The sequence below is a fragment of the Diadema setosum genome, chromosome 8, assembly GCF_964275005.1.
Source record: "Diadema setosum chromosome 8, eeDiaSeto1, whole genome shotgun sequence".
Taxonomy (NCBI): domain Eukaryota; kingdom Metazoa; phylum Echinodermata; class Echinoidea; order Diadematoida; family Diadematidae; genus Diadema; species Diadema setosum.
Window position 1 is genome coordinate 20573624 of NC_092692.1, and position 20547 is coordinate 20594170.

A 20547-nucleotide genomic window follows, 5' to 3' on the forward strand; every position below is an offset into this window, starting at 1 on the left:
AAGAATTTCATGAATTTGAATAATTACACAGTACCCGCTACATGCTCAAAGGATTAGAACCAACACTTGCTGTCGGGCAGAAGCTCGGTGGTCTAGTGGAGATGACGCCTGTCCGGAGATCAGAAGGTCGTAGGTTCGATTCCTTCTCGAGTACATACATCCATGATTTTTTTATCATGGCTACTACTGAAACACTGATCAATTCAGTGCATGGTATATACTGTATATATCTGGCTAAACACACCTCAACACAGTTGTTCGCTTGGCCCTCCGTGCAGCTTATCCTGTTGAACCAGAAGTAGTACAGTACACACAGTACGGATGCCTTCATGAGAAAGGTCCTGTAGTAAGGTAGATAGGACACACAGCATTGCCACATGCAGTTAAAGGTAGATAGGACATAGGATTGTAGCATGCATGAGCCTTCGATGGAAAGATTGTGAATGCTTTGGACCAACCTTTTAAACATGATCAAGCTATATTTGTTTTTTTCCCTGCAAAACTTATCCATTTTTGTGAAATGGCACTGCAGAATTTCACCTCATTTTTCACATTGGAGACAAAGAACTATGATGGAACTGTATAGGTCAGCGCATCCGCACAAAATTAGAAAGAAGCTTACAAACATTTGATCATTTCAATGAATATCAGGAACTTTCATCTGTTACCAAGTGTTACCCATTCAAGAATCTGTCATGTATTCTTTCTTCAATGCCAGTGTAGTCCCGAAAGAAACTACTCTATCTCATCATTTTTGTAAGCATGTTCTTACTGTCCTCTTTCAAGACCATACTCGAATTCAAGAAAGAATACACGTACATGGTGTGCTGTAAAAACCAAGGAGGTATACCTCCTTAGTGAAACTATCCATCAGTAACCTGCAGGATTGTCATGTTTTGTTTTGTTGTGTTTTTTTTTTGGTGGGGGGGGGGGGGTTTGACTGTATTCCCCCAAAAAAATTACAACGGTCCCCTCTTCAGCAATAACATAAAAGTAGTGAATCAATCCAAATACAATTTGCAGGGTATGAAACTATAACTTATTACCCAGCGTATGAAACTATGACTTATTACCCTCATCTTTACTACAGAAAACCCCATCCGATTTGCTTCAGTGGTCAAAGAGAAATGAGGATTTTTGAAGAACATGTCAGGAATCCCTTCCCTCCAAGTTCTGTCCATTGTGTTCACACATCAATACACTGTTCCAAAAGCATCCAAGTGCTGAACTTGGAAGAATCAGATCAATGACATGCTTTACAACTATCCACAATTTCTCTGTGACCACTAAACCAAAATGAATGAGGTTTTCTAAAAAAAAAAAAATATATATATATATAGGTAAGATGTTATATTTTTAGACCCTGAAATAGCACTCAGACAGTTTTATCATATTGGAAATTATCAATGCAAAAATCCAATTGTAATTTTTTTTTAATTTTTTTTTTGGGGGGGACCTGAACATTTCTCACCTGAAGAGGGCGACATACAGCTGCATTCGGGGGTTGGAGTACTTCTCCAGGGAGCTGAGTACACTGAACATGTAAGGCAGGATGAGGTTGTAGCCCCCGATGATGAGGGGGACGGCCAGCTCACGAATCACCAGAATTTCTGTGTCAATGTCCTGCAGCAAGAGATTTGGAGTGAGCAAAAACGTATGGGTAAATAAGAACCACAAGACTATAAAGCCTAGCCCATTCCAATTGAGGATTCTTGAGAAGATATTTTCTTCAGCTTGCATTTTGTGTGAGAAATTAAATTGAAGGCTATTACTTCATGCATTTTCTTCATGAAACACAAGCACATAAGGTATTTGACAGCTACGACCAGTAACAGTAGGCTGGAAGAGAAAATAAAATAGTAAGAAAAAAAAAAATGCAAGAATGCACACAGCAAATCAGCTGTGAGATAATTAATCTTTTGCAGTAAAAGATAGTCTTTAATTACAGCTTGCAATTAATTGTTCACATCTTCATGAAACGGTCCCATGTGTGCACTGTAACTCACTGTCTAAAAATCATGTGCTTCACTTAATTAAACCCATCATACTCATGCCATCAAGGTAACTCTGAACTAAATATAACGCATACAATGTATCCCACTACACACAAGCGAGTCACCTGGAATATTGTCATCTAAATCTCTTAAACAAATAAAAACAAACTGATATCTTTGAACCAAGGCAGGAAAACTGGTCAGGATTATCAATACAGTGAAATCTGTTCCAGTGACCTCCTCTTCATAGCAACCACCTGCCCATAAAGACCACATGAAGCTCCCCATAAAGAAACCATGTGGTAAAGTACCTGCACATAGCCATCATCTGCCTAGTGATGAAAGACCGCAGATTTTGTTTTCCGCCAGACAACCAAGTAGTGTGCAAAATGAACACCAAGTGGTGCGATACAGCAGACGGACCAACTTTACTAAAGTTTTGTTGGCCATTGCATTAATTTTTTTTTTTTAATGGCACCAAAACTTGTCTACAGCTAACTGATATTGAAAGGGCAGGGCAATTACTGTGAGTAGCTAACACAAAATACTTTATTATATTGTTTTACACATACGGAGTACCATGGAATACCTGTAATCATATGGGACATTGAGTATATCTATAAAAATGGTTATAGCATCAAACCTGTCTACAGCAACCACATTGCATCTTCCCACTGAAAGGTCACTGAATTAAGACAAGTTTTAAGAGTAGAGCAGCATTACATTACTCACGTCTACTACATTCTCATACATGAAGATGATGATGTAGCAGGCCCCGGCAATGATGCCTAACACAATGACGTTGACGACGAGTCGCAGGAGATAGATGCCAAGCTGTTTACAGCATCCAAACTCATTTGTCTCGTGGTGGCTTGACAGGGCCTCCTGTAAAAGATGCAAAATATGATCTCAGTAGACAGATGCACTCAAAATCAAATCCAATGAAACTACAATGGATGGGTCTAGAGCAACTACCCCCCTGGACAATCACCCCAGACCTTTCCCCTGACCCTAATCCTAATCCTTATCCTGAACCTAATCATAACCCTAATCCAAACTCATAACCCTAAACCTAACCCTAACCCTAATCTTTACTGTAACCTTATCACTAACCAGTATTTAGCCTAAGGTAATTGTCCTCCCGGGGTAATTGCCATGATACAATAATTGATAAATGAAACATGTAGAAATATACAATATACATACAGAATGTGTCAATGGAAAACATAATAGATATATGTACGCACTCACGTACACATATTGAAATGAATGCAAATAAAGCAGAGAAAGTAACAAAATTTGGGGGTGACAGTGAATTCACATCAGGTGCAATGGTGCTGCTTCATATCTTATTACAGGCTACTTAAACCTATGACGGGACCAATACTGCCATCTTGATTAGATTTGTAGCAAATCACTGGCATCATTCTGAATTTCAGAATTACAAGACATGAAATATTCTTGATTAAATCATCTTTGCAGCACAGTCATGAAATTGACACTTTTCAGAGAAATGGAGAGCATAAATCAGATAAGTAAAGTTGTGTTAAAACATGATTTCACAATACTGTACAGTATGTCCCAAAAAAAATTACAATTAGATTTTCCATTGATAACACCCAATATGATTAAATTGTCGAAATGCTACTTCAGGGTCTTAAAATATAACATCTTAGCTCTATTTTGCAGAAAACCCCACTCAATTTGGTTAAGCAGTCACAGAGAAATGTGGATTGTTGTAAAGCATGTCATGAGTCTGATTCTTCCAAGTTTAGCACTTGGATGCTCTTGTGTGTGAACACAAAAGACAGAACTTGGAGGGAAGAGATTCCTGACACGCTCTACAAAATTCCTCATTTCTTTTCTTTGACCACTGAAGCAAATCGAATGGGGGTTTCTGTAAGATGTGGGCAATGAGTTATAGTTCTGTACCCTGAAATTGTATTTGGATTGATTCACTATCTTTAAAGTTATCGTTGCGGAGGGTCCCGTTGTCATTTTTGGGGGGACATATGGTATTGGAACAAGTGTCAACAATTTGCCCAGAGTTAGAGAGATCTATTCTATCTTACATTTACTGTTATTTCATTCTCGATAACTTGCTACACATACTTGAGCAAGCTTCCTCATTAAATGATTAAGTGGGTCACAACATCAACAGCTCTGCACACCAGACATTGGTGATCCAATTGTTATTAACAGAAATACAGTCAAACCTGTCTATAGTAGCCACCAAATGGAGACACACACACAAAAAAAAAAGGATATTACAGACAGATGGCCACTATGCACAGGGTCTGAAACCTATTGAGGACGGGCTGATTTTGCTACAACATGCATTTCCAATAGACACTTGCCCGAGTATTCTTGGGACTCGTCTTCAATGAGTTAATATGGCTTTTCTCTCTATGGGGAATGTTTTTCAGGTGGCCATATACAGCAGATGGCCGCTAAGGCAGGTTTGACTGTATACTGTACAGCAGGGTTTGTGTTACAGACTCCACAATGCAAAATTAATGAGGCATGCATCCTCCAGACACTCACAGCAAGCTCGAGGTAGACACTCTTATTCCTCAGCTTGGCCGTACTCTCTGAAGTTATACTGTAGTCCCACCCACAGAAAGCCCTGGCTGTGAAGAAGTTGTAGTGCCGGTCGCCCGTCACAAAGTATTGTCGATAGGCCTTCGACATTCTGCACGAGAGAGAGAGAGAGAGAGAGAGAGAGAGAGAGAGAGAGAATTTACAAGTGGGTGAGAAATGGCAGAAAATCGGCACAACATCATGAACCTCACTCAACTTTTGTGATTGTATCTAGTCTTCATTGTTACCAACAATTACAGTGTATGATGTGTGCTGCATATTGGCACAGTGATGTTGCAATTTCAGTCTCAACATGAATGATTTACATTGGGTCCCCCTTGTCATTAGCGCTAATAAGACAAAACATACACATACACACACATAAAATGCTGGTGTTCTGATCTTATATTTAGTGTCATCATGAGTAATCAAGATAGTATTGGTACTATTAAAGAGCATATACTGTAGCATGAGGCACAGATAAGCATGGTGCATTAACAGGTTTTAATGTTACCAGAAGTAAGTCACACAGGCAAAGATGGTAGTGCCATATTACAGTAATGTTCTATCATAACGTAAGCATACACACCATAATGAAGGTTTTAAAGTTTTCATAGTTTCAACACCCAACTATCACAATAAGAAAATATCATTTTTCTAAACAAGCAGAAACTGCAAATCTGTTTCCCAGCTGCATAAGCTCACAACTTTCTGCATTATTTGCCCACAATGGAAAACCCATGACCTCTTTTCCATACAGGTGAATGTGGTTTTACTATCTCCTACTCACAGCATACTGTCACACGAATGTGCATGTGCACTTGAATGTATACATCATGACACATCACAGGACTGGCGAGTTTATGCCACTGGATCTGGATTTTGGGTGTCGAATTTCGAAAGGTGGGGAGGGGGAGGGGGGAAGGGGAAAATTGAGACCACCCTTGCTCGCTGCACCCACGACAGAACACTCTGCAGCTGCCAGCCACTTCGGTTTTGTTTTGTTTGTCTGTTTTTATCAGCCACCCTTTTTTATCGGTCAACACACAGAGGAGGAAATGGGTCTAGCAGAGTCCCGTTTCCTCGATTGCATCCTGAATTAATCGGAAGTATCAACTTCAGCGCACGGCGGCATCCTCTCGATCTCGGCTGGGTCTGGTAGGAGTGCGCCGATAAAGGGACGAGTCATGTCAGCTTCATGTGAGAGTGAGCAACATGTATGATTGTGTCTCATTACTCATACTTTAAAGAGGAAATTCACTCCAAAAAAAATAAATAGGCTCTACAAAAGAGAGAAGAAAATCTCAACAGAACGTTCCAAAAATGACAAAAATCAGGTAAGAAATAAGGAAGATATGACATTTTAAAATATCACATTTTTTGGGAAGCATTTCTTGACCAGTCCTTTTGCATATTCAGATGAGCAAGTTGATGATGTCATGCCCTTACAATTTTTCATTTATGTTATTTATGACATTCAAAAAAAAAATGTTATTTTTGGCTAATACAGGCAAAAGCATATTCCCATACCAAAATTATGAGTTAACATTTGTTCCTTTTTATTTTAGGTGGTTTTAAGGCAGGTTTTATATTTATATAGCTGAAATATGACATTCTTGTAATCTCTGTACATGAAATGAATAAGAAATTGTGGGAGCATGACATCATCAACTTGCTGATTTGAATATTCATAATGACTGGTCAAGAAGTATTTTCCGAAAAATTTTGTAATTTCAGAATGTCACAGGTTCCTTATTTCTTATCCGATTTTGATCATTTTTGCACTGTTCTGCAGGAAATTTGTTTCACTTTCTAATGAAATTGATAAAATTTTAGTGTGGATTTTTCCTTTAAATCCAGACATGTGTCATAGATAAAGTAAATTCCCATTTTATGAGTCATCTTTGCATTGTAACATCTCACTCCAAAGAGTGTCACTGCGATGCACCTGATAGTGGGGACAGAATGAGAGATCACAAGTCCCAAATATCAACTTTGATAAGCAATGTTTTGACAGTGGAGGCAAAATAGAGCAGAGCAAAGGAAAATATTGCATGCACTGCAGCTTAAGATTCTCTCTATCAGTCATTGTAAGACAAAGACTTGACTGGACAAACTGTTTAAAGGGGAATGAAACCCAAATATTCATGTGCATTGAGTGAATGCAGTGAATTCGTAGAACACACCAGTGAAAATTTGGCAAAAATCTGACAATCCATTCTAAAGTTATTACTTTCCAAAGTTTCAGCACAGCCAGCGCTGAATGAGAAGACTACTACAGTGTGGTGTCAAGTATGGAAAACGATAAAAAGGAAATATAATGAAAATTCCATAAAATATCATTTTCATGAAAAGCACACATTCCTCTGACTTGTTACTGACATATGTTAAGGGTAATATCATTCCAAAACTTGTTTTCTAAAAGAGGTAAGGCACTCTTTCATGATGCTAGAAAACTGAAAAACTGTTACATATTCTTTATATAATTTTCTTTGAAAATAATTGTCCATATGTAGCATTAAAAAATGTTGCAGTGTTCTCATCCAGCTATGGCGGCACCAACGCTTTAAAATTCAAACTTTTGAACAGATTGTCTGATTTTCCGCAAACTTCACTGAGTGTTCGTCTAATGTTGCTGCATTGCATTGACTCAATCCACATAAATTTATATTTGGGTTTCATCCTTCTGTAAGTCTCTCTAAGGAGCACACTATGCTTAAAAGCAAAAGGTTAAGTTTGCAGCATTGTCATAATTTGATTTGTCATGCTGTCAAGTTACAACTCCATACTAATAAGCAAGGTGAAATGAGCAAGATCTTCTAAGAGTTAAGGACTTGAACCGAGTACTCCTACTGGACACTCAGCAACTAGCGCACGGCACCAAAGCGATCTTGAGGTGCACATACAAAGCCAGACAGAGCAAATTTACACAAATCCCATCAGGTAGGACAATTCATGTTCAGTATCAACCCTGGCCCCCTGAAGAGAATATCAACATGACAAGCAATAGAACATGTCTCACGGAAATCTGATGTGACGTATATTTGTACATGATGGTGTACCATGTGCACGTAATTCTCTTTAAAACAGTGGACTTTATTCTGGCATTGATCAAAGGACATTGATAAACAGAGAAACGCAGCTTCCATCAATCAGAAAAACAGAGACAGCTAGATCTAATATTTGATTTTCATGACATCAATAAATGATGACATGCACAACTTGTTTGTCTATGATAGGACGTTATCAATCTATGATGATAATAAGTTGTGAAGCGCTGTGGGCACAATATGGTGGAAAGGAGCTACATTTTTGTAAGCAACTATAATTAGTCATGCCCTTGGGAGTCGATAGATAAAAATACAAGTTGACTGTTTAGTCATCATCTAAGCGGGTTGACCTAAAATTAGACAGATATACAGTATATGAGTATGCAAGAAGGTAAGCAGGTATACAGGCAGACGAGCAGGTAGAGATAGATAAATGGAGAGACAGACATAGACAGATAGGTAAATAGATAGATAGATATTAAAAGATGGATAAATAGATAGATAGAGATAGATAGATAGATAGATAGATAGATAGCCAGATAAAAAGATAGATGGATAGATAAATATGGATAGATAGATAGATAGATAGATAGATAGACAGGTAGAGAGAGATAGATAGATAGATAGATAGATAGATAGATAGATAGATAGATAGATAGATAAAAGATAGATAGATAGATAGATAGATAGATGTATATATAGATAGATAGATAAAAGATAGATAGACAGACAGATAGATAGATAGATAGATAAAAGATAGATAGATAAAAGATAGATAGATAGATATATAGATAGATAGATAGATAAAAAATAGATAGATAAAAGATAGATAGATAGATAGACAGATAGATAAAAGATAGATAGATAGATAGATAGATAGACAGATAGATAGATAGACAGATAGATAAAAGATAGATAGATAGATAGATACATATATATATATAGATAGATAGATAGATAGATAGATAGATAGATAGATAGATAGATAGATAGATAGATAGATACATATATATATATATAGATAGATAGATAGATAGATAGATAGATAGATAGATAGATAGATAGATAGATATAGATAGATAGATAGATAGATAGATAGATAGATAGATAGATAGATAGACAGACAGATAGATAGATAGATAGATAGATAAATAGATAGAGACTGACAGAGAGACAGACACACAAACATAGGGAGATATAAGGATGGGAAGATAGATAAATGTTCTATTCTTTGCAGACAGACAGAGATGGAGGAACAACAAACCAACAGACAGACAAGAATACATATAAAACACTGCCTATATTGTCAGTACATTACAATGACTCTACTCACCATGATAATGCAACATTTACCTTCAATACAATTCAACATTTATTTGATGAAAATTGGTTTTGAAATGGCTGAGATATCCAAAACAGAGCGATCATGTTGCTTTGTTTTACTTTGATTTTGGATATCTCAGCCATTGCAAAACCGATTTTCATCAAATAAATTTTGAATTCCTCTTCGAATGATATGCTTTGTACTATTTCATAAGTGATTTCTTGGTATTTTGCAAAAAGTTAAAAGCCCAATCCTCATCTCTACCAATACTATACCATCCCTTTAAGCTATAATTAGGCTCTAGATATTTCTATACCACGCAGCATTACTTTGACAAAATTTGGCGGAAATTCTCAACGCTTCTCCGAGAGAGGTTTAATACGTTGTGTACAGAAAAGGGATGAGAAAACAGAAGAGGCATATCGTTGCTGGGGTGACAAGACCTTGTATCTGCAATTTTGGCGAAAATGACTTTGTTGGATTAATGGTCAAATAATGGGTTAAGTGATGTCCTGTCCAAATCCCGACTGTCTTGCTCGAAAAATGAAGCCACCACGGCATGTCAAAGGAAAGGCTATCCCATTCGCCACAGTGCTTTGGCTGCCATGTTTTTTGGCTCTCCCGAACATTTGACATTTTGTAGATACGAGGTCTTGTCGCCCCAGCGACGATATGCTAGAGTGATGATACACCAACCCTTGGGCGATCACGATGAGGATTATGAGGAAAAAGCCGACGCTGGTGAAGAGATAGGCCAGGGGCATGCTGTAGTTGTTCTTGCCGTCCACACTGAAAGTCTCGTTGGTGTAGTAGCCACAGTAGAGCTCAGTGTCTTTAAACCAACCCTGACAGATGAACAAAAGATGACGGTAGGGGGAATACTGACATGGTCGACATGGCGAGGGACATTTCCACACTTCTGATGTGAAGACTACGTGTGCACGAATAATTCAAATGATAAGAGTTTGTGACTGAACAATCACTTTTTTAGTTTCAACAGAAAGTGAGAGTACTTGCAGAAACAAAATAAACTTTGAAGAAAAAAAAACCCTGAAACTTATGAAAAAATATGTCTGAAGTGCATTCAACTGTGAACATTTCATATGTACATTCGAATTGCCCAAAAGTTTGAAAAGTGGGTTTTCAGCAGCATGAAAAAATCAGAACTTTTAATCTCTGAACTCTCAAATCCCTGTTAATCAAACTACTGTATACATCGTGAGCATTAAAGGGATGGTGTAGTTCCAGTTGAGATGGGGGCTTCAGTTTTCCAGCTTTTATTGTGAGATAATAAGAAGCCTTTCATGAAATATTCAAGAACATACAATTCAAAGAGGAATGCAAGTCTATTTGCTGAAAAACTAATAGGAGGGACCCACCTTTTATTGTGACCACTTTGCTTTTCTTTTTTTTTATATATATCTCAGTCATAATAAAACCAATTTTCATTAGATAAACTTTGCATTCCTCTTTAGAATTGTATGTTCTCGAATATTTCATAAGCAGTTTCTAATTATCTCGCAAAAAGTTACAATCTGAATCCACCATCTCGGCCAAAACTATACCATCCCTTCCAGCAAGGCCTGAAATCTGGCTTACCGCTCCGGTCAGCAAGTCCCAGCCGGAGAACGTCTCGGAGTGGTTGTAGAGGGCGCTGGGCTGGTAGATGAACTGGGGCGTGGAGATGAAGCCGAGGGAGAGGATGAAGACGGGGATGTTGAGGAGGAGCAGCCACTTGAGGAGGAGGAAGTAAGAGGTGACGCCGCTGCCAAAGTTCCCCTCGATCTCCTTGATGGAGTTCCTCCACAGCTCCAGCGAGTAGGTGAAGTCCGAGAGGCTCTCGACGAACGACTCCCATTTCTAGTCGGAGACATTCAAGAGAGAGAAGGCCACAGGAATGGGTCAATCAAAAACAAAAACAAAAGGTGAATAGTGCATGGTCTACTGTAAAAGTCAAAATTTTCGCTATGTAGACATTTTTAAGTGAAAAATTGTGCAAAGAAAATAGGATTCCATCAGGATTCGAACTCGAGACCTGATCGCTAGCCCAGTGCTCTACCGACTGAGCTACAGAAATTAGAAATGTATAAATTTTCACACATTTCACGCAATGTGAAACTAGTGCAAAAATAGAAGCGCACATGTAATCTTGCTTGTTAGATCATTTTAGGTTTTCCTTTGTTCCCAACTCAATTCACATTAAGTAACGCGTCACTAGAAAACTTCCTAGCCAGATCTACATAAACATACCATGACATACCATTCATAGTTTCGCATGCAACCGCTTCATTTGGTTTGTCAGTTCCTCTCCCGATTTCATGGTATAACGTTACATGCCCTGTTTTTTTCTCTTTTCCTACTTCCTACAAGTAATTTATTCATGATTCTTACTTCTCATTTCATTAAAGGTCCAGTTTACCTTTGGGAGCAGTGATTTAAAAAGTGTTCAAGATATCACATTTGATGCTTATGTGTAGGTCTGTTGTATCACAAAACATCTTACTATAAAAAATTTTCGCAATAAAGCCTAAAATATAAGATATTGTTGTTTTTCTCAATAAACCATAACTGTAGACGGTTTAGCCTGGGAACATTTTTATTATAACTATTGTTCACATTTTGTGTATTTAACAATACTTAACATCGATTATACGGATTCAAATTTTTACAGTGGTTGTTTCTAACCCTACCTCACATTTTAGAATTATTTTGAAGCACTAATCCTGGGTTTTTGTTTCATCTGCAAATGGTAAATTATGCCTTTAATATGTAAGTGTCCCAGGAGTTGGCATGTTGCTTGTATGATTTAGAATTTTAGACTTTTAATGCATCATGTAGCATGTGCAGTCTTTCTTCTTTTAGGTGCTTCATTACTTCATATATCCATATATGTGTTCTTTATTGTTTGTTTGTTTGTTTGTTAGGACTTATTCATTTCAATAACAGATCAGTGCTTACAAAAAAAAAAGTGTTCAATCAAAATGAAATCAATCATATAAATCAAGCAAACAAAATGGAGTTTACAAATTTGCTGTATGAACATGGAAATGAAAAAGAGAACAAGACGAAAGCCTTGAGGTCTTGCATGAAATAGTTCTCTAAGGTACATTGTATGAGTGCTTGTAGAGGCACACTGAATGTCATACAATTTGAAACATATCGAAATATCTCTATTTATTGTATACTGTATTCACTTTATATATAGCAAATGGAGGCTAATTTTCTCTGTATTTTTTATAACAGATGAATGAATGAAATGAAAGGAAATGAAATCAGAAATCATGTGGTCATATCAAAGCCATTTTGAGTACATTCATACTTACATAAGCTAGTTCATAGAACCAGTAGGTGCACATTCCTAGTGATTTCTCCTTTCTTCCACGTGATTCTCTCTTCACTTGCTCCCTGAAAATTTAGCACCAAAAAAAGGTGTTTATAAACCCGCTTTGCACATGAAAGAAGACATCATACTCGTAGACTGCTCCCTCAGATTTCTGATTAATTATAAACCCCAAAACTGGATATTGTAAAAGAGGAAATTTTCACACATTTAGAGCAGCATCAAACTAGCATGAAAATAAGAGTGCGCAAATTTCAGTAACTTGTAACATGAAATAATATATTCTCTGATTCTGCAAAATTAAAGTAGTAGGCAAAATTCATTTCACCAAACTGAGCGCAAAAAAAAAAAAAAATCATGTGAAAATTTCTACTTTTACAAGCAACTTTTGATGCAGTTTTGAGCATAATCGAGTACATTTGTAGTAAAAAGAAAAATTTTTAAATTCATGAAATTCTTTCGTTGAGGTGTTTTTATTGCAACTAATTGGCAAATTGCCCTACATCGACGTAAATACGTATTGTACTACTAAAAACACTGATCAATTCAGTGCTTATATATGTCGATGTAGGGCAATTTGTCAATCAGTTCCAAGAAAATTCTTGGATTAATTCAGATCCCAATTTGACTGACGGCCTCAATATCAAACACCAGTCATCGGCCAGCCATACCCAAGATTTCAATATTGAAAATATAAGATTTTACTCTTTACATGAATTCAAACCAGCTTTACCACTAACTCCTTCCTCAGTCACATGACAATCCATTCAACTACACATTAAGCTTGGGTAATCTTGCCATTCATCATGCCATCACCTCAATCAATTCTATATTTGATACAGATTTCACAATCCAACATACCACTATGTATAAACACAGGATTTCACAATATGTGCATGTATGTCACATCCATAATGTGTCATAAAGCGCAGATTGCATCACTAGCGTTTGTTAGTGGTACTGTACTGCTACATTTTAACATCATCTCTCATGCCTTTTTATGGAGCTTTAATCTACCAATCTCAAGCTCTTTCACAATTTATATCAAAACACAACAATCACTGATAACATTCAGTTCATTAATATTCCCCTGTAAATGTCCTTTAACTTTCTGTCTGCTTTCAAAACAATCAAGCCACAAATTGCCCTGGGATATCGACTCCAATGGCAAAACTTTTATAAAAACCTAACATAGCTATATTCAACAATTAAAAAAAAAAAAGAAATATAGAAAGAATAGGGAACTCAATTCCACTAAACTCACTTAAAAAAAAAGAATAAAAAAGGAAAAAATGCATGAAAAGCTCTGTTGTAGGCATTTATGCAATTTTTAAAGAGTATAGATATGTTTTCCACTATCAAAGGGCTTATTCATTCACAATTTATGTCAAGCTAACATGATTATCTAAGACAACTCCACTGAGCTGTGTATTCTAAATATTTACATGTACATGTGTATAATAATATTTTATAAGGGGATGAAGCGTGATAATTAAGAAGAGAGACACAATGTATTTCTTCCTGGTTTAGCCCAAGGATGGTTGATTGGGAAATGCTATTGAATGGAGAATAGCTGGCTGGCTGGCACCAGAGCATAACGCAGCCTGAAATGCAATCGTGCAGAAACTTGTTGTTATTTCTCTCTTTAATAGGTTTTGTCTCTTGCAACACTGGATTTACCCGATAAATCGTTGTGTTTGTGCAAGCATCCATTGCATAGAACATAAAAGCCAGTAGGAATGAATTAGAATTCCTCCGCTGAGAGCTGCTTTGCATGTACACACAAAAGGGCAGGCCACCAGGTTCCCGTACAGAATGGGTTAACACTGCCAGGGCCTGAATGCAGACATTTGTCTGAAAATGAACATTTCTGAAAGAAGTGTGGCACAGAAATTCTCAGGCATGCAGAAAAAAAAAATGAATAAAAGAAAAAATTCTATAGGACAAGCGGAAGGATTAGGCTGCAAGTCATTGTTTACCAATGCAAAATCAATGCATAAGATATACTGTATGATGAGTGCCTGGAAACCCATTCTGATGATCCAACTTGAGGCGGTAGAATTCAACAGCAGTATAGTTATTCAAGGACTTTGTGTATTATATCAAACCATTATGATGCAAGTCTATTGTGGTACGCTCAGACTTGTTCAAATAGCAGGAAAGACAGAGAAAAGAAGTTATATTCAGCCAAACTTTTCAGGTCACTGGGAATATTTTGCTGCAGAAATTATCACCACTCAATCATTGCAGGATTTAATTCTCTGAACTTTGATGCATATACACTTATAAAAATGGAGAAATAGTTGATGGAATTGTTTCATTCATAAAATCTGTACAAAGCCAGAAAGTAATACAAACTGTATGTATGTATATGTATTATGCATGATTCATATTGGTACATAGTGTATATTTTATGGTATGCATATTTCATAATCACAGCATGATAGTTGTAATGAATATAAACCTTTCCTTGTTTCCTTAGTTTTTTGTTGTTGTTTTTTTTGTCTCATGGCAATATTTATCTGTAGTTACTTTATGAATACTATGCATCAAGTATGTTTTGCAGCAAGTCAATCAAAAAGGTTTTTGCAAGATGAAAGAAATTTTACCATGTCTAGTTCATATTCCATGAAATTCCACAACTTTTTGTCTCGTGGCAATATTTATCTGTAATTACTTAATGAAAAGCTATAGGCCTATGCAACAAGTATGTTTTGCAGCAAGTCAATTTAGACGGTTCTTGCAGGATGAAAGAAATTTTACCAAAGTCTTTATTCTATGAAATGAGGATATATACAAGGTACATGAGCTGTACATCACAGCTCACAAAATGAGAATATACATGAGCTGCATAGCTGTATTTAGCTTTAGAATGTTAGTAAAGTTATGTAACAAGTTACTTATGGATGATGAGAGTCGCCTTGATAATGTGATAGTTGTATTGCTTGTGCAAAGGTTCTAGCTTTTTCTGTTCATGAATTGTCCCATATACATTTTCTCACAGGACATCTTGACATGACTATGATGGCAACTATATACTAGAATATGGTAAAGCAAACTTACTGGAAGAAAAGAAGTTCATATCCCTTGTTTGATTTCTTCTTAATGGACATAATATTTTGACAGTTTTGTGAGCAAAAAGGAGGGAGGACACGGTCACATGACCATGGCAGCCATTTTTTCCCTATGATTAAGTCCCATTCAATGACAGGCTCATTTTCAGAGAAATGCGAGTTTTGATTGTAGTTAAATTTGTAGTTTGATTGTTAATTTGTTTACTCAGTTCTCTTATAATATCATTTCATCAAAACCAACATTCCCTCTCAGGTAAAGTCCCTTTTAATGATAATAAACACATCTTTTAGTTGAGTTTAACACTCAAACATCATATATTAGGGTCACCTCTGAGTTAGCAAGCGGGGCGAGTATATGACACTTGTGTTTGAGTATTTTTATAGTGCTCATGTACATAATCCTACCAGGATGTTGGTTTTTACAACACTACATACAGATAAGACAAGAGGTGATTGCTTGACGGGTATACAATACAATCACCATCACAGCACTAGTTAAACATCGTAATCAATCTTACCGGGTTACTGTTTAACTCTAGTACTCACTGTGATCACATAGAAAAATACATGTGGATTCAAACAAAGAATTATAGGGTAGATTCCCCTTGTCTAGACCCTTGCTCTTTGTCGATAGTTATCATTCCACTTGATAAGGAGAGTACCGGTAATAAATTTCTTGGGTAAACACTGCCTGGAAAAACCGAGTAATATCACAGTGACACTCCCTGTATTATCTAGATAGATTTTAAAATGCATACAATGTACAATACAATTCTAAGGAAAGCCATTGCAGGAGAAAACACAGGAAATGTGCAATGACACGTCAGGATATATAGGAATGGTTATGAGGGAATTTTACATTCATGGCCAAATGGACAATTACTATCCAGCAAAGCTCTAAAACAGAAAACAGACAATAATACACAAAGAACTGAATACGTATACCACGCGGCATACATTATTTGTACAATGCACTGACATTTTGCTGTTGTCAAACTACAATGCGTCGGGTGAGAATCATAAGGGCGTTAAGTTGAACACTATTAATCCATAGTGTTCGAGGCAACTTAACAGCCTTCTCATTCTAAACCAATGAATTATGTATGGAACTTCTGCATTCATACAGTAGTAGAATTTGTTCACAATGAGCTATAGATCATAACTATATGTGTAACAATACATCTGGACTCACATGTGCAATAAACTCATGAACAGCAAGTTTAACAAACAAAAAAGAAAGAGAACAATTAAATAAAACACAATTCTACCACACATGAATGTATCAAAACAAATTGAAGATGGTCGAATTATACGCCACAATATATATTGATTTCATTACAAACTAGCTAAAACTGATGTCACCATCTCATCCCAAAGTACAAAGACCCAGAACATTTATTACGCTAAACTTTGCAAATGCTAGTTCTTCAAACTAAATGTGTGCTTTAAGTGTCACAACTAATGACATAATGCGAAGATGTGCAAATAATGAAAGTCAATGGAAAACCACTGCTTCAGTTTATTGCTCGGCAGACATGTGTGCTGCAGGCATCATATGCCAATTAGTACTTGATAATAGCCATATTGCGATAAATATAGTTACCATGGCAATAGGAAAGCAATAGCAAATCAGCTATATAGATTCTTTGATGGTTTGCTAAACTTCTGTGAACCTGGGCAGTTGGGATTTCATACTATCGCACAACTTCATAATCAGCTCCCTACTTGCAAGAATGAGTTTTGATATTAACTTCCCATTTGCACAGTCAAACCGTCAATCTATGACAAGGATTCTTTTTAACTAATCCGCCCTTAATGTCATTTAGTCATTACAATGTTACGACTTGAATGCATTGGTATCACCATACCTTTAAGTTTAGGGTGTCAGATTTGATGCATTACAGTACAAAGTTTTGGTCATTTCCACATTGCATCTAATTATGCAAACCAATCTCTTTTTTGTTTAATGGCCTGTATGCTTATATTTGTCAATCCCTTATACTGATTGCATCTAATACAGGATCTACACTGATGTCACAAGAAATAAGCACCCCCCCAAAAAAAAAAACAAAAAAAAAATCCCTTTTTCTGCAAAGACTTGATCAGTATCATAGCACAGATAGCTTACAACCTCTCAATTTAGTAAAGACCAATCAGTTTCTCAAAATACAAGTTTACTACTTCCTCATCGATGACAAAACAAACTATGCGCTTTTGTAGAAAAATTGACAGTGAGGTCAAATCTAACAAAAAGAAAAATGTTGAAACTTTACATAGGTGTTTTTTTTTTTTGTTGCTGTTTCTTTTTTTCTCAGGACTGAAATTCACTTAAAGGGACATTCCAGACGATTTTCATAATTTCACATCATGTAGTACATAAATCGACAACTCCATGTATAGATTTATGGAATTTATTGTGGTTCTTGAGCAGAGAAAAATACTTTGAAAAACCTTAAACAAATAACACTGAACAAGGATGATGACATAGGAGGTTCACATATATAGCAGTGTAATTTCATTACAATACTGCTTGCTTGCAAGTTCACCTGTGTATAATCTATGCATGCCTTCTTCTTTTGTTCTGCTTCCTTAAGCCCCAACTCATGCATTCTTATGGTGACTCTGCCATGTCATCATCCTTGTTCATTGCAATTGGTTCTAAATTTTGAAAATATTCTTATTCTTCATCCCAATTATCACAAATTCTGAAACTCTGTCCTCAGTAGAATTAATTTATAGTCGTTCAAATGTAAAAATCTGAAAATCATCCGGAGGTCTCCTTTAAATACAATATGCATCGTGACTCAATATTGCATGTCAGTCCACACGATATCATCTGAATTTTTACAGAATCATTTTAAAACTGTATACTATTTTGAAATACTTTGTCTTTGTCATTCAATGTATAGTTGTTTCTTTTTTTAATTGCTTAATGGCTTCACAAAATTGTGAAATGTAGGCACAGTTGTTAAATTTATTGACTTCAGAGGATATTTCAGAGAAACAACAGCATACCATTCCCTGAAAATGTTCCCCCTTTGAACATTTCAAAACTGCATGCTACAATGAAATACAAAGTACAATCACGGCAACTATCATCATGGCGGCTATACACTAAATTGCCTTGCACAAGGCATACTGCTAGAACAATGTGTAGGCGCATGAAAAGTGCTATGGGAACACATATATAGGGCGTATGCATGCAGCCACCCCAGAGAAAAACACAGAAATGGAAACATTCAGTAGACGGGCAAAAAACTTAGGCTTAAAAGAAAGTGTTTAACAACTAAAAATACAATGTTATTTTTAGGAGGATTATGGCATTTTCCTGGCAAATATAGAGTTTATTACTTCCTGTCAGACTTTGACATACTACAAGCAGAAAGGTATTTGTGAGCCTGGTGGTTTTTTTTTTTTTTTTTTTGTCTTTTTTTTTTGGGGGGGGGGTTTTGGGGGGTTTGGTTTTTTTGCATCGAGATTAATGGATGTTATATAAGTTCATAGATGAAAACCATAAGAGCTGCTGTTGATGAGGTCTAGTAACCTTTGCCAGGCAAGAAGCAATCTTGCGCAAAGAAACTTTGAGAGAGCAAGGAAAAGATATTATAATATTGTACATAACGCTACAGGCTTTTGTTTTGAAAATATCAGCAGCACCAATCACACAACAAAGGCAAACAGTGTCAACAGTTTTTCCCACAACTAAATACTACACATACTATGGCAGCCACTAGATCAGCAGGGCAAAAAATCCCCAAGAAGTTGAACATACCTTAATCGTCTCCTACGACAGGATGAACAAAATCGATATCACATCAGGCAAAATATATGTCAAAGTACAGTAAGGTCAATGTCATAGCATTTAACAATCAATGTCTGCAAACTGTAATGGCATCATGTCAAGTATAAAACAGACAGTCAGAACAGACTGAACGAAATCTTCAAATAGCCACACATCAGCTCATAGACAAAAGTTGGCATTTAGTTGTACTGTGAATACTTTACAAATTTACAACCTCATCTTATGACAATGTTCTTTAATTCATAACATTGGGGGTTTTTGTTTGGTTTAGTTTTTTTCATTTTGCTTTATTTCAGTGCTTCAAGCATCTGCAAACTGAATTAGGGCAAAAGGAGATTTTTTTTTCAGGAGTAATATAAATATTCACTTGAATATACATATTTGTGATGTCACAATGCTAATTTGGTAAAAATTTGACTCACCTAACACGTCTTCTGGTGTCGATGGTACCAGAGATCTGCCGGATGGTATTGCGGCGCCGCAGGGTGCCGCGGGAGGTGCCCTCCGTCAGGCTGGGGTTGGACAGGATCTCGTCCACCATCGTGTCCAGGTTCACGTTCTCATAGTTGCGCCGCGTGGTGGAGCGCGTGCGTCGCAGCGATGCCGTGTGGCTGCGCTTGCGCTGCGGGCGGTTGCTTGACGATGAGTGGTAGGACTTCACCCGGCTTAGGGTATGACCTGAAAAGTAAAAGAAGGAAATTACCAATAAACAAAAATTAATAAATCCTCTTATATAAAAACACAAAAGACTGAGAGACTCTTATGCTGAAAATTCATATTCAATTACAGTATAAAATGATATCAAGACACATAATCTACCCAGTGTTCATTACAGGAAACAAAGTTATGCCTTATTTCACTTTTATGTAGAAAGAGACAAAAAAAAGGGTAGGGTGCCAAAATTAGGCAATTAATGTTAAACATCTACACATCTGAAACGATGCTCTCAGCCCCTCGAGAGAGAACAAATTTGGCAACAAAGATCTCACTGCTTTGAGCACCAACTCCCCACTTTGAAATGAGTAAAATAAAGAAGGTGCCTAAAATAAAACTATATTTCAAACTACATTTCCTCCTGAAAGGAATGATCTGCAGCACATCAAACTCTAAAAAAGTAGTCTGCAGCTCCAACAAGTTACTTCACCAAGAAAGTTACACAGCACACAATTGATGGGTAACAAATATTGTGTAATGCCAGATGCAGAACAACAGTAACAAAATGAGGTCAATATCCAAGTATCATCCCACTTCAAGAGAAACATTAATCTCCCACCATTGTACAATGATACAACATACATCACAATTATGTTATAGCAGCAATATTTTATGCAAATCGCTATTAGATTTCAGGAATGTCAGTTAACTTGAGAAATCCATGTACCA

At 36.6% G+C, this 20547-nt stretch overlaps 1 protein-coding gene across 1 annotated transcript in view; it reads right to left on the reverse strand.

Moving 5' to 3' along the window:
* LOC140232010 (transmembrane channel-like protein 7) overlaps positions 1-20547 on the reverse strand; it is a 35599-nt gene that overhangs the window by 5784 nt on the left and 9268 nt on the right. The window contains exons 3-10 of the mRNA XM_072312160.1: positions 19587-19842; positions 12272-12353; positions 10548-10808; positions 9645-9793; positions 4539-4686; positions 2727-2879; positions 1472-1623; positions 245-341 (exon numbers count right to left, since the gene is read on the reverse strand). Of these exons, the coding sequence (XP_072168261.1) occupies positions 245-341; positions 1472-1623; positions 2727-2879; positions 4539-4686; positions 9645-9793; positions 10548-10808; positions 12272-12353; positions 19587-19842 (1298 nt within the window). The remainder of the gene's footprint in view (positions 1-244; positions 342-1471; positions 1624-2726; positions 2880-4538; positions 4687-9644; positions 9794-10547; positions 10809-12271; positions 12354-19586; positions 19843-20547) is intronic.